Below are 14,067 nucleotides of genomic sequence, written 5' to 3'. Positions count from 1 at the left end.
GATCAATAAACTGTGTATTACCTAACAATTCGCCATATCAACATTCAGCATCACTATGTTTGAATCTGTTCATTACTAGCCATTGATTTAAATTCCCTGTGAAACAGTGATTACTGTAGAATCTGCAAATCGGCCAAGTAACACAATCCTGTGCTGTGTCTTGCAGCCAGAACTTCCTTCAGAGCCGTCGTTATAGAAAGAAAACCTCTGACCAATCAGAGTTAAGGATTCAACAGCGCTATGGTATTAACGGTCTTAAAACATGCTGCCGTCACGCCAATGACATTTCACGTAACTTAGCAACAGAACCTTAAAGAGAGTCGCTCATTTTCTGTGAGAATGTCAGTCTCGGATGATACTTATAGATGAGCTCTATCAAAAAAATATAACAGCTGCATTATTATTTAGCATTTAAAACAGAACAAGTTCAGATTTATGTGACTAACTGTTCATTAAAGCTAGGCTAAGAATTATACCACAGCAGTTGCCTAAGCATTTACAAATTTCATTTTAATATATGTCTTTTAATATGTTAAATATTGAAACAGAATGCATAAAAATAGGCCAAAATTTGTTATAAATGTATACAAACCTAAATGTAATTTGAGTTGCATGAGACTGTGACGGACCGTCAGCCACGATCTGTAAACTTTCAAGAAACTCTTCGCAAGTCAACTGAATTACAGTTATTCTCATTCAATACGTTTCTTATGACATGTCACCTTATGATAAGCCGAAATGCATTCGGATTGCATTAAATTGTAAAAATGCTGGCGAGTGCATTTTGCAATAATAATTGTGTGTGTGTTGCATGCAGTGATTTAGTCCAAAACCGATTTCCCAGCCTGAAAGATGCGAAGCGATGCAGGGATCTGAACAAGACTCCAAGCTTAAACACCCTGAGCACGAACAAACGAATATGTAACAGCTCACATGCACATAAACCAAACACTTTTAACACTCATTTGTAAAACACGACATAACGCTCAAGGATTTCATATACGAGTGTGCGCTCGTATGTGAAGTTCCAATAAAGATAAACAGTACCTCCGAAATGAACCTTCTTCCTGATTCTGGGAATCTCATCCATCTGGCCTCCTGTTACCTTCAAATCGTAGAGCCAATCGCAGGAAATGCTCGATCCCCCCCGAAACATATGAAAAAAAGGGGAGCAAGCACTCTCTGTCTCCCTCTATCTCCTTCTACCTTCCCCTCTTCCTCCTCCTCTCCCAGTCGCTCCCTCCAGCCCTGCACTAGCTCCACATAGCCCCCAAACTTTTTTCACCCATCAAACCTCATCATAGAGGTAGAGAAGAGTTGCACTGAGGAAAAGCTCTAATGCAATCTCTGGATCTCTCTCTGCTGTAAAAGAACGAGTGTACGTGTGTGTGTGTGTGTGTGTGTGTGTGTGTGTGAGAGAGAGAGAGAGAGAGAGAAAGAGAGTGAGAGAGTGAGGAAGAGAGAAAAAAAAAGATACGAAAATGAAAAAAAAAATCTTGCTAAGGCCCACTCCTTAGCAACAGGCTTGTACAGTGTAGAGCATGTTTCCATGGAAATGTATCAATCAGGAATGTGCATGAGTGTTGCACATTCGCGGAAGGTTCAAGAGACGTCAACACACTCGGCACTCGCATCTAAAAGGCAGCAGCGTCATCAGCAGCACGAACACTGGAAAAGTGCAGACGCTTCAGCACATCAGCTGTCGGATCACACACTGTGATGCTTCGGATGGACAGAGTGACCTTAATTCTTTTTTATTGCAAATTGGGACATGTTGAGGTTTTAGTGAAGCGATGAGATTATTTGGGCAGAGGATGCACAATATAACTAGCATAATAAGGGTACACACTGAGCCTGCGTGCAGACTAAGCCCTTTTTCTCACTCATCCACATATTATACATAGAATAGAATCATATAGGGTACAGCAGCAAGGTGGGATGAATGTGGACACTTGAAAGCTCTGCTGCCAGCATTTTCACAATCGAGCGCCTCGAAACCCAACTCTGCGAGTTAGCTTATAGTGCCTTGTTTACCCTATTGTGCTGGAGAGCATTAGGCAGAGAAGAACCCAAGAGGCCAAGGGTAATTCTCAGCATGATGCTACCATCACTATGCTTCAGTGTGGTGCTAATGTTCTTAGTGTTTTTGCCAAATCTCCAACTTGGCAACCTACATACAGATATACTTAACCTAAATCTTAATTCATTTTTCACATTCATTTTTTCTTATAATTCTTCTCCTCAAGTTGATCATGCTCCTGTGGTAACACTGACCACTGCTCCTCCATCCATGAAGATCCATGAAGTTACTGAGCAACTCAAGAACTTTAAAGATAGATTCGGACTGTAAATAAAATCAATATCACTACAATGGGACCACAGGTGACATGAACAGTCCTGCATTCAAGCGCCTTTTACTTAACAGTACACTTCTAAAATGATGGACCTGTAATAAATGTTTTTTCTCTGCCTCCCAGATGTGGAGGAAGTTCCCTTTTGAGTCTGGTACATATTATGGGATGTTTAATTAATTACCATTAATAACCCTTAATACTTTTCCAGAACGTGCAGAAATCTTCTACTTGTTTTGATAGCTCTTGGTCTTTACGGTGCTATTTGTTGTTTGTACGGTGCTATAGTGCTGTTTTGATTACATATTTATGGCCTGTGACAGACCCCCTTATCCAGAGTGACTTACAATTAATATTATTTTTTATATCACTAAGCATTTGAGTGTTTAGAGCCTTGTTTAAAAGCCCAATAATGGCAACCTGGTGGTAGTGGGATTTAAACTTGAGCAGAAATCCACCATTATAATTACTGAGCTATCCCATTCCTATATCACATGAAGCCTATTTTTTAATATACAGTATTTACAATAAACGACACAATAGCCAACGGCTTTTTTTTTACAGGAAAAACAAAACCCAGTGCAGAAGCAAGCTAAGATGCCAGTGTACACCCAGTTACCGATGCTCACTGGCCAATTAATCGAATACAACTACAAAATATATAAATTTTTTCCTGCAAATTACTGAGTGTAGCCCAACTATTAATTATGTACATCCTGATATTACCCTTTTACCCATCCATCAGATGAACCACCTCTGATAAAATGTTACTTGGATGGTAAACTATTTTCAGGATAGACTAAAAAGATCCTGTGTTGTTATATATGGTTTTGCCAATATAACACCCTTCACATGTCTTCACTGTTGTTTCCTTCCCCTGTGCAACAGGATTCACAGACTTGCCCACTTCTGTTTACACACAAACGATTTCCTTAAACACTTCTCAAACCCCTAGGCCATTAACAATAGTAACATGCATAGACCCACAGTCCTCAGGTGACTCTGGTGATAAATATAGTATGGTCACTTTGTTATCCCAAAGGACCCTGCAAATTGAGTGTCATGCTTAAAATCTGAGGGATGCACAGACCAAAAATGAGTTTTATGGGCGTTCAAAGAGTAAAAAAGCAGGAAAAACAGAAAGTTAATAAAAAACATTTATAAATTGCAAAAAGGCAGAAGACGAACTATAAACTTAGTGAAAAACAGGAATGTCATGGCTCAGAATTGCTATACAGTTTGAAAAACATTGCAAGGAAATGGAAATTTTTTTAGCGCATGCTCAAATAATCAATGCTAATTTCATTGGTGAGTAGAGGTTTAGGAATTCTACACCTGTATCCATAGTACAGTCGTCCCGCATTTATCGCGTCAGTAACGTGGCAAACCCGACTGTGAAAAACAAATTTCCGCGATAAACGGATACCACCCAAAAATGCTTTTTTTTTATTGTTTAAAACAATAGATCGTCTAACCACACTTTTTAAAACACACACAGAAAACATTAGCAAGAATATAGCAAGATGAATTTAGTGTATATTCGAAGAAATATCACATTTATAGTGAGTACTTTAGTACAGTAGCCAATGCATCGTTTCTCTGCTTGTTTATTGGTTGAAGTGTCCTATAGTGTCAAAGAAGGGGCGGAGTTAAAGATACACGTTATTGCGTTCTTTATTTTCTTCTGCTAAATCTGCTGAGTTTTCAACTCCGCCCTTTTTTTTGTCTTTAGAGGATACTACAACCAATAAATAAGCGGAAACGTACGGTTTCTTGTAACGCTACTCATTTCTTCCGCGCATCGCGCTTTCGTAAACACAAAGTGTTCTTTGTCTCAGGTAAATTTATGATACACTGTACAGTATTTCAGGTATACTTTTACTTTATTTCTTAATTAATAATTATATTTTTTATTAATAAAAACTGTACGTCTGTATTCATTCTTTACCAGTGACCCCTTTATCCTGGCTGGAATAGACAGGCTAAGGCAAGGCACGGCATATACTTAGCGGCACTTTAGCACAACTTAGCCAGAGTGCTTGTCTGAACATTTTAAAGAGGTGAGAGGAAACCGGAGGACCCTGACGAAGCCTATGCATGCACCAGATCCTAAGATTTTCATCATATCTTGCAGCTGTGTGGTGCCGACTCTACATGCTGCAACAGTATGCCACAATTATAGGACTCTGAATCAGCTTCAAAAGTGTTGCATCATGCTCTTGAAGAAAAAGTTCCTACCGCTACATATAAGAGTATATGGATAGGGCGACAGTCTAATAAGCTCTCCAGATAAATATTAGTTACATATGTTAGCAGCAAGTGTCTTGCCCAGTGGCAACAGGTTGTACAGCTGGACGTAAACATAAGCATGCTATCATTCATTATTCCATTGTTATTTGTTGGCCAGACTTTGAGGTTGCCTTTTGAGGCTTGTGTGCAAGAAGAACAGCACACTGACCCTCCTACGTTGCAGTATGACAACTGTGAGGCTCATTGTGCCAAATCTAAGCCTGATGGAACATTGGGACACTTTGAGTGGCCTGCACATTCACCAGATTTATCAAAATAAGACCTTTGACAAAACTCAAAACAGCATTGGTGGAATCTTTACCTGACAGGATTTACATTGTTATCAAAGCAACAGGAGGGTATAACAAATTAGCAGATATATGGTGGTGGTGATAAGTTTTTCTTTGCCACAGTTCCCCCGGCTTGCTGATCGGAGAGAAAAACACATAGTTCACTTACAGTGCCTTGCGAAAGTATTCGGCTCCCTTGAACTTTGCGACCTTTTGCCACATTTCAGGCTTCAAACATAAAGATATGAAACTGTAATTTTTTTGTGAAGAATCAACAACAAGTGGGACACAATCATGAAGCTTTTTTAACAAATAAAAAAACTGAAAAATTGGGCGTGCAAAATTATTCAGCCCCTTTACTTTCAGTCCAGCAAACTCTCTCCAGAAGTTCAGTGAGGATCACTAAATGATCCAATGTTGACCTAAATGACTAATTATGATAAATAGAATCCACCTGTGTGTAATCAAGTCTCCGTATAAATGCACCTGCACTGTGATAGTCTCAGAGGTCCGTTTAAAGTGCAGAGAGCATCATGAAGAACAAGGAACACACCAGGCAGGTCCGAGATACTGTTGTGGAGAAGTTTAAAGCCGGATTTGGATACAAAAAGATTTCCCAAGCTTTAAACATCCCAAGGAGCACTGTGCAAGCGATAATATTGAAATGGAAGGAGTATCAGACCACTGCAAATCTACCAAGACCTGGCCGTCCCTCTAAACTTTCAGCTCATACAAGGAGAAGACTGATCAGAGATGCAGCCAAGAGGCCCATGATCACTCTGGATGAACTGCAGAGATCTACAGCTGAGGTTGGAGACTCTGTCCATAGGACAACAATCAGTCGTATACTGCACAAATCTGGCCTTTATGGAAGAGTGGCGAGAAGAAAGCCATTTCTTAAAGATATCCATAAAAAGTGTCGTTTAAAGTTTGCCACAAGCCACCTGGGAGACACACCAAACATGTGGAAGAAGGTGCTCTGGTCAGATGAAACCAAAATCGAACTTTTTGGCAACAATGCAAAACGTTATGTTTGGCGTAAAAGCTACACAGCTCATCACCCTGAACACACCATCCCCACTGTCAAACATGGTGGTGGCACCATCATGGTTTGGGCCTGCTTTTCTTCAACAGGGACAGGGAAGATGGTTAAAATTGATGGGACGATGGATGGAGCCAAATACAGGACCATTCTGGAAGAAAACCTGATGGAGTCTGCAAAAGACCTAAGACTGGGACGGAGATTTGTCTTCCAACAAGACAATGATCCAAAACATAAAGCAAAATCTACAATGGAATGGTTCACAAATAAACATATCCAGGTGTTAGAATGGCCAAGTCAAAGTCCAGACCTGAATCCAATCGAGAATCTGTGGAAAGAACTGAACACTGCTGTTCACAAATGCTCTCCATCCAACCTCACTGAGCTCGAGCTGTTTTGCAAGGAGAAATGGGCAAAAATTTTAGTCTCTGAAAAAATTACATATTTATATCTTTATGTTTGAAGCCTGAAATGTGGCAAAAGGTCGCAAAGTTCAAGGGGGCCGAATACTTTCGCAAGGCACTGTATATTTACATTTTCTTTGTATTTTGTAAAGCTGCTTTGAGACAGAGTCCATTATGAAAAGCGTTGTAGAAGTAAACTTGAATTTAATATTAATTAAATAAGGAAAACATTGAACTGCTCTGTTTCTTTTTGAATCTACATCCCTATCCACACCTATAATCACAAAATGTTTGCAGTGACCAAAAGTATGCCAGGACCTATGCTGGAAAAAAGGCTTCTCTGCAGGCATGCTGGGCTTACTCTCCTTTCTTGGAAGAGGAGCTTAACAATCTGGGAAAGGCTCCAAGTAGGACTGCTGCACCTTTGAAACAAGGGGAGCCAAAAGATCAGTTCAGACCACTTATAATGATACCGACATTCAGGTTCTGGAGTAAAAGATTTTAGACACAGCTCACTTGATGGATACCGTGAGCCAGATCCAGGACTGGCTAGAGACAATATATCTCACAGCTGGCATGGGAACATCTGGTGATCCCACATGAGGAGCTCTAATCCGTGGCAAGGGATTAGAAAAGTTTGACTGGACTAGTTGCCAATTTAACCCCAAACCTCAGCGTATAAAATTTTCCTGTTTTCTTACTCAAGCCAAATTCTTGTGTTTACACCCATACAAGTAAACAGCACCAAGAATGCAATCTGGGTTGAAATTCATAATTAGCATCCAAGAAAGTGCGAACTTGGGCTACTTAAAAACATCAAAACCCCAACATGTTTTTTTTTTTTGCAGAAAACATGAGTGGATGGTAGAGCTGAATCAGGCAATATCACATTGCCTGATCAGCCAATGACTCACGAAGCGACGGCCTCTCAGCCAATCACAGCTGCTATTTGCCACCATTCCCGATCTGTAAACTGCAAGCTGTTATTGTCATGAGCAGCACTTCTAAAACACTACAGTATGTTATGAGTACACATCGAACACACACTGACACATTGTACAAGAGGGTTTTTGAAGTATTGCAGGACAAAGAGACTTTAAAGCAAACAGAAAAACGATGACAAATCAACTTCAAATTTGTTCGTTATTATTATGCAACACGGTTCTCCAGCATTAAAAGCACACATGAATCTTATAGCACTATATTGTAAAGCAACATTTTGACCAGAAACAATCATCACTGGCTTGATTATTGTTTGAAGCTAGCCTCTTTAGCTAAGTACTGAAGCTAGGAGGCTAATCTAGTGAATAAGCAAGAGGAAGCTAAACAATTTAGCATTAGGAATACTGCAGGGACACATGACCGCATAAATTCCAGGTGACTAAATCATCAAACACCGGCCTCAGAAAGATTCAGTGCTTCCATTTGTGCATAAATCGATTTGTATAAACATCATCATACGAATCTGTGGAACTCAAGATGGCTGCCAAATAGCTACTTGTTAAGTTGTTGGACCATTTATAAGTTTGTTTATTAAAATTGTACATTTGTCTGTAATGAGTGAGCCAGTGGCAGAAAAAAAACACCCTGAGATGGCATGAGGAAGAAACCTTGAGAGGAACCAAACTCAAAAGGCAACCCATCCTCATCTGGGTGGCGGCAAATGTCCATTCATTACAATTCATCATTGTTAAGGTGTGCATTGATGGGTGATTAAATGCAACCTGTGGTCTATAAGTACAGTACAAATCTATTCTTCCGTGTTGCTCCGTTATTTCATGGATTCCCAGGCTGTTGATATGAAACCATCCCTAACTGCACTGAGTGGCCTCCATTTGAGTAGAACCCCATCCAGAGGCAGGGCGCCATACATGTTTATTCCATTTTTAAAGGTTTGGTGAATGTAAAGACCACAGCAGTGATTTGATTGACATAATTGTAATCCTCATCAAGCCATTGATTACCCGCAGGTCCTCTGAATGGTGGGGAGTCATCAAGGAAAAGACGCCAGCAATATCAATAAGTCTGTATGAACAGTATATTCAACCTATTTCGTAGCTGACATTGCATCATGTTTATCGTTCTAAACAGTTTTTAAGTTAATTTAACTTGGTATGGCTTTTGTTCCACTCGGGCTCGCAGTAGTCCAGAACACAGATTCTACTTCCTTTATAGGGTTTTTTTTCTGGTACTTACTGAATAATGTGGAAAATTGTAAACCGATTAAACAGAACAGCTCTTGGTGGCGATCTCACACTTTTAATGTATTCAGTGGAGCAGCAGATGGTCTCCAATAGCTTCAGGTCTGAACAGAGAGTGTTTTTGCGTTTTAATGTATTTCTCCCCAGAAGCAACGTCCACACCCGACCTCGGCCCAATTTCAAGTCAAACAACCTGCAGCCTCCTCAGGCCCTGAGCATGAGCAGTCACCCTAACCATACACATACACACACACACACACACACACACACACACACACACACACACACACACACACACACACACACACACACACACAATCTTAAAAAAGCATAGTGGCCATGGTGATATAGAAGGCACTCTAAGTGATGTGTTGCCTCTGGCCATTTTTGCCGATTTGCACTGGAAAAGCAGGCTGCACTGGAAAAGCAGGCTACACACACACACACACACACACACACACACACACACACACACACACACACACACACACACACACACACACACAAACACACACACACACAAACACACACACACACAAACACACACACACACACACACACAACCAACAATTCTTTTTCTTACAACAAAGAGGATGTGCAGTCACATCAGAAATGCCCTTGAGATCAAAATAATTTTTTCATCGTTTTTCTTGCACGTTTCGGTATAATGGATTTAGAAAGACTTTTTTTTAGTAAAGTAAATTACATCAAGCTATTCTGTTATAGCAGCTTTTTACAGACATTCTATCAATAGCCTTTCTTTCTTGCTTTCATCTAACTTCACATCAGAGTCCTCAGTTTTGTAGACTTTTAAGTGGCAAAAATCGTATTTTAGTTACTGTTTTTCTTTTCCTCGTACTGCTACAAAGCTGGCAATGGAAACTTCTTCCAAAACTGTGTCACTGAATATCTCCTTACAGAAAAGCTTACCTTTGTTAATAATTCGATTATTTAATATAAATTATTAGATGTCAAAGATGTGGAAAATCAGCCATCCAAATCCCTGATAAAATAGTTCACCGTTTGACAACGAATTAAAACATTTCGAAAGCATTGGGGCATAAAATCATAGCAATCATATATACACTCACTGGTCACTTTAAGAGGAACGTATGTAACCTGTTCATCAATGCAATTTATCCAGATAGCCAATCATGTGGCAGTAGTCATACAGTCATACAGATACATCCAGATGTGAGAAAGTGTGAGCTCTGTCACTGTTGAAAGATACACTGGTTTAATTTCAGGATTTTACAGGTTTGGGATTTTACCAAACAAAGCATTTTTAGAGTGCATACAGAATAGTGCGGAAAACAACAACATCCCCCTTATAGCAGGAGCGAATTGTTGATGAGAGTTGTTAGAGGACAATAGCCTAAATAGTACAAGCTGACAGGAAGGCTCCAATAAGTCACATAAAACAGTTGTGCGCAGAAAAGAATTCCACACTGCGCTTTTTTGTTGTGGATGAGCTACAAAAGGATCACATCTGTTTCCAGGCCTTACTTTTACATTAATGGCATTTTGCAGATGCCTTTAACAACTTACAGTAATCTCTTTACACAACTGAGTTGTTGAGGGTTAAGCTCCTTGCCCCCAGTAGTGACAGCTTGGTGTTGCTGGGATTTGAACTTATAATCCACTGATCCAAAGTGCAAAACCTCAACCACTGAGCTACCACTTTCCAGTCCCAGGCCTGTCAACTAAGCAGGTTGAAACTGGAAAAACAAACCCAGAGATGTTCCTATTAAAGTGGCAATGCAAATTTGTAGGCCACATGTGCAGGCTTATCATGACTCGCAGGATCTCAAGGTGCGAGACATGTATACACACTGCAGCCCAGTTTGTGCTTATTATTTACTGATTAAACAGCCTGCTGTGGGTTTCTAAGTGTGACTATTTGTCAGTTTGACAGCATGAAATGATCAGTAATCGAAACGAGATAGATGGTTAAAGTTATGCTGCTATGCTATAGATACTCCCATTATTGTGATTCACAATATTTAAAACAGGAAACGGTTACTAAGACTAATCATTTTAGACATTATTCCCTATTTAAAAAACACTGTGTGTTCTAGTAAAAATCTGTGATTTTAGTTTGTATATTTGGCATACTGTGGGTTATAAATTCCCACAAATTAAAATGAGAAAATAACATGCTTTGAGAATGTTGATGATGAAGTATAGAGAAGGTCAGAAGGAGTTGCATTGTGTTTTTGTGTATTTGAAGAAAGTGTACGACAGGGTGGAGAGAGGAGTTGTGGTATTGTATGAGGAAGTCTGGCGTGTTAGAGAAGTATGTGAGGGTGGTGCAGGACATGTATGAGGACAGTGTGACAGCAGTGAAGTGTGCAGTAGGAACTACAGACTGGTTCAAGGTGGTGAAACTGCGTCAATTATCGGCTCTGAGCCCTTTCCTGTTTGCAGTGTTAATAGACAGGTTGATGGACGAGGTCAGACAGGAGTCTCCATGGACTATGATGTTTGTGGATGATATTGTGATTTGTGGTGAGAGTGTGTTAGAGAAGTGAAAAAAATTGTGCAGGCAGGGTGGAGAAGAGTGATGGCAGGAGTGATTGTGATAGAAGAGTATCTGCAAGAGTGAAAGGGAAAGCTTATAGGACTGTGGTGAGACCTGCGATGTTGTAGGGTTTAGAGACAGTGGCATTGAGTAAAAGACATGAGGTGGAGCTGGAGGTAGCAGAGCTGAAGATGTTGAGGTTTTCGTTGGGAGTGACGACGATGGACAGAATTAGAAATTAGTTTATTAGAGGGACAGCGCATGTAGGACGTTTTGGAGTAAACGTGAGGGAGGTGAGATTGAGATGGTTTGGACACGTGCAGAGGAGGGACATGGGGTATATCTGTAGGAGAATGCTGAGAATAGAGCCGCCAGGAAATAGGAAAAGAGGAAGACGAAGGAGGAGGTTTATGGATGTGGTGAGTGAAGACATGCGGGTAGTTGGTTTGAAAGAGGCAGATGTAGAATACAGGGGGTTATGGAGACTGATGATCCGCTGTGGCGATCCCTAATGGAAGCAGCCGAAAGAAGAAGAAGAATGACAAAATAACAATGAGAAGCTAGTGTTACATGGTAACACTTCAAATCACTTTGGGTAAGTATTTACAGCATTAATATTGGTTTGAAATCTGATTTGATTATTGAATCTGTTTCTAATCAGAGTTCAGTTTGACATTTTGCAGTTAAAGTCAAGATAAAAAGTAGAAGGAGTGTATGGACCTTTTGTTTTATAAGACTTTTTGAACAAAAATATCCTATGCATACAGACTCTGTCTGTCTGTGTGTGAGGGTTTGACTTACAGGGTCGATCCTCGTTAGCTTTGTTGGGAATTTCCTCCACACATTCAGAAGGAAACCAACCGACGTTACCTCGAGCGCTTCCCTCCCAGAATCCCCCTTCACCAACACTGAGTACTGTGGAGAAAAAGAAACACAGACACTGATCAGAGTCCAATACACTTACACTTTTCTGTTTCTAAAGACATTTTTTTAAACCAAAAATGTTAACAGATTCATGGTTGTCCAGAATTAGGCTGCTTTGGCAATTTGCTGATTTAATTATTGTTACATTAAAGAATCGATTCATTTAACTTAGCAATTAGAGCACACTTTAAAGAAGTTTCTAATTTACAAACATTAATTCATGATAACACCATCTATAAATGTTAACAAACACAACAAAAAGTATGTGTACTTTTTTAATTTAAAGTATGGAGGCAATAATCCTACTGAACAAAAAAACAACAAAAATGTATCTACATTTAAACATATTGAAGTATTAAAGAGTATATATTATATTTTATTATATATTATATATTATATATTATATATATTATATTATAGTATATATATATATATATATATATATATATATATATATATATATTTTTATTTTTATTTTTTTTATTATTATTTTGTATTTTTTTTTACTGAAAAAGGAGCTGGCTCATCAGACCTGTCATGAATAGCAAGTTTGCTAAGCAATCAGTGATACAGAAAATTTTCACTTACTTAAAGACAAATCTAGGCTAGCAAATTCACAAAACTAGCTAGCTTATTTAACCAGCTAATTTACAGCACTTGACTAACTAAATAATTGATCAAGTTAATATATTGTACAAACCATTAAAAGCTAGCTTATTTACAAATTAAGTAGCTAGCAAACTAAAAAGCTAAGTTACCATTACTTACTAGCTTGCTAGCTGAGTCACACAACACAACTGGCTAATTTATAAAAATAGCTAGCTAATTTGCAAATTTTGACTAGATAAATAGTTGAATGGGTTACTATAGCAAATTAGAGCATTTACTAGGCTAAATCACAAAAAGTAACAAGCTAGCATGTTACAAGACAACTAGCTGAATTATAAAATGAAACAACTATTTGTTAAGACAAACACTCAAAATTGACTTCACCATGAAAGTCAAGGTTTGTCAGAACTATGTTCTTCTTTAAGGTTTATACCTTAAAAACCCCACTGACTAAAAAAAAAACCCCCTAATTTGGTAAGCACTTAAAATCTTTTCTATTCAGATATTAGAATTTTATTTTCTATTCCAATAATGTATTTAATTAATACTTTGCAGTGAAAAGCAGTGGATAACAAATATACAGTTTTGCTAAACAGTATATAAATTTGTCCTGATGATCCGGTTAGTTAGTTTTTCTTAACGCTGGCTTTGGATTATTTTCTTCTTCCTTGTATGATAGGCTTTCAGGATAGTGTTAGATGTTTATACACTATATGAGCAAAAGTATTGGAACACGTGACTTTTCCAGCCATATGTGGAGGCACCTAATTGTATAGGATGTTTCTGGATGTGGTAGCATAAAATATTCCCTTTGCAAGAACTAGAAGACCAAAACCTGTTCCAGCATGACTGTACTCCTGTGCACAAAGCCAGAGCTTTAACATCAATCCTATTGAACAATTTTTGGATGAAATTGGAACACTGACTGCACTCCAGGCCTCCTCACCTGGATCTGGAATTATGAAGGGTCGTGGTTTCTTAAATACAGCCACAGTAGCAAATGTCTAATCAGAAGCTTCTAAAAGTCTGATATAGTGATATTTACTTAAATCTGTCTCTATTCAATTGGTTGAAAGTGGCCTCTGATGTGAACAAATGCACCACTAATTGAATATCTTTAGTATATGGATATGTAGTAAATAAAGTCTGTGAAAATGACAATGATAAAAAAAAAAATTATGAATAATTTGATCATTGAAAGATGAAAGATTTCTACCTCTGCCTACAAAAAACAAATCTACAGTTCCACCTCGAATACAAGACTTTCTGCATTCACTTTTCTCAGTCCAGTGCCTCCAGCAATTACCCAAGCCTTCATCAACTGAAAGACTCTACCAGCCTCTTCATCTCGATCATCATCATCATCATCATCATCAAGGCACATAAATATGTAAACACACAAACACAACATCCAGCTTTGCAATCACGCAGCTGCA

General features: G+C 38.8%; 1 protein-coding gene across 2 annotated transcripts in view; it reads right to left on the bottom strand.

The window, feature by feature from the left end:
* The window catches only part of shank2b (SH3 and multiple ankyrin repeat domains 2b), a 181,533-nt gene that overhangs the window by 54,562 nt on the left and 112,904 nt on the right, over positions 1–14,067 (bottom strand). For both annotated transcript variants that reach the window (XM_083560941.1, XM_083560942.1), the window contains one exon: positions 11,900–12,013. In XM_083560941.1, the coding sequence (XP_083417067.1) occupies positions 11,900–12,013 (114 nt within the window). The remainder of the gene's footprint in view (positions 1–11,899; positions 12,014–14,067) is intronic.

The sequence above is a fragment of the Silurus aristotelis genome (genome assembly GCF_946808225.1).
Source record: "Silurus aristotelis genome assembly, chromosome: 14".
In the NCBI taxonomy this organism is placed as follows: domain Eukaryota; kingdom Metazoa; phylum Chordata; class Actinopteri; order Siluriformes; family Siluridae; genus Silurus; species Silurus aristotelis.
This window is presented reverse-complemented; position numbering and strand designations above follow the sequence as displayed.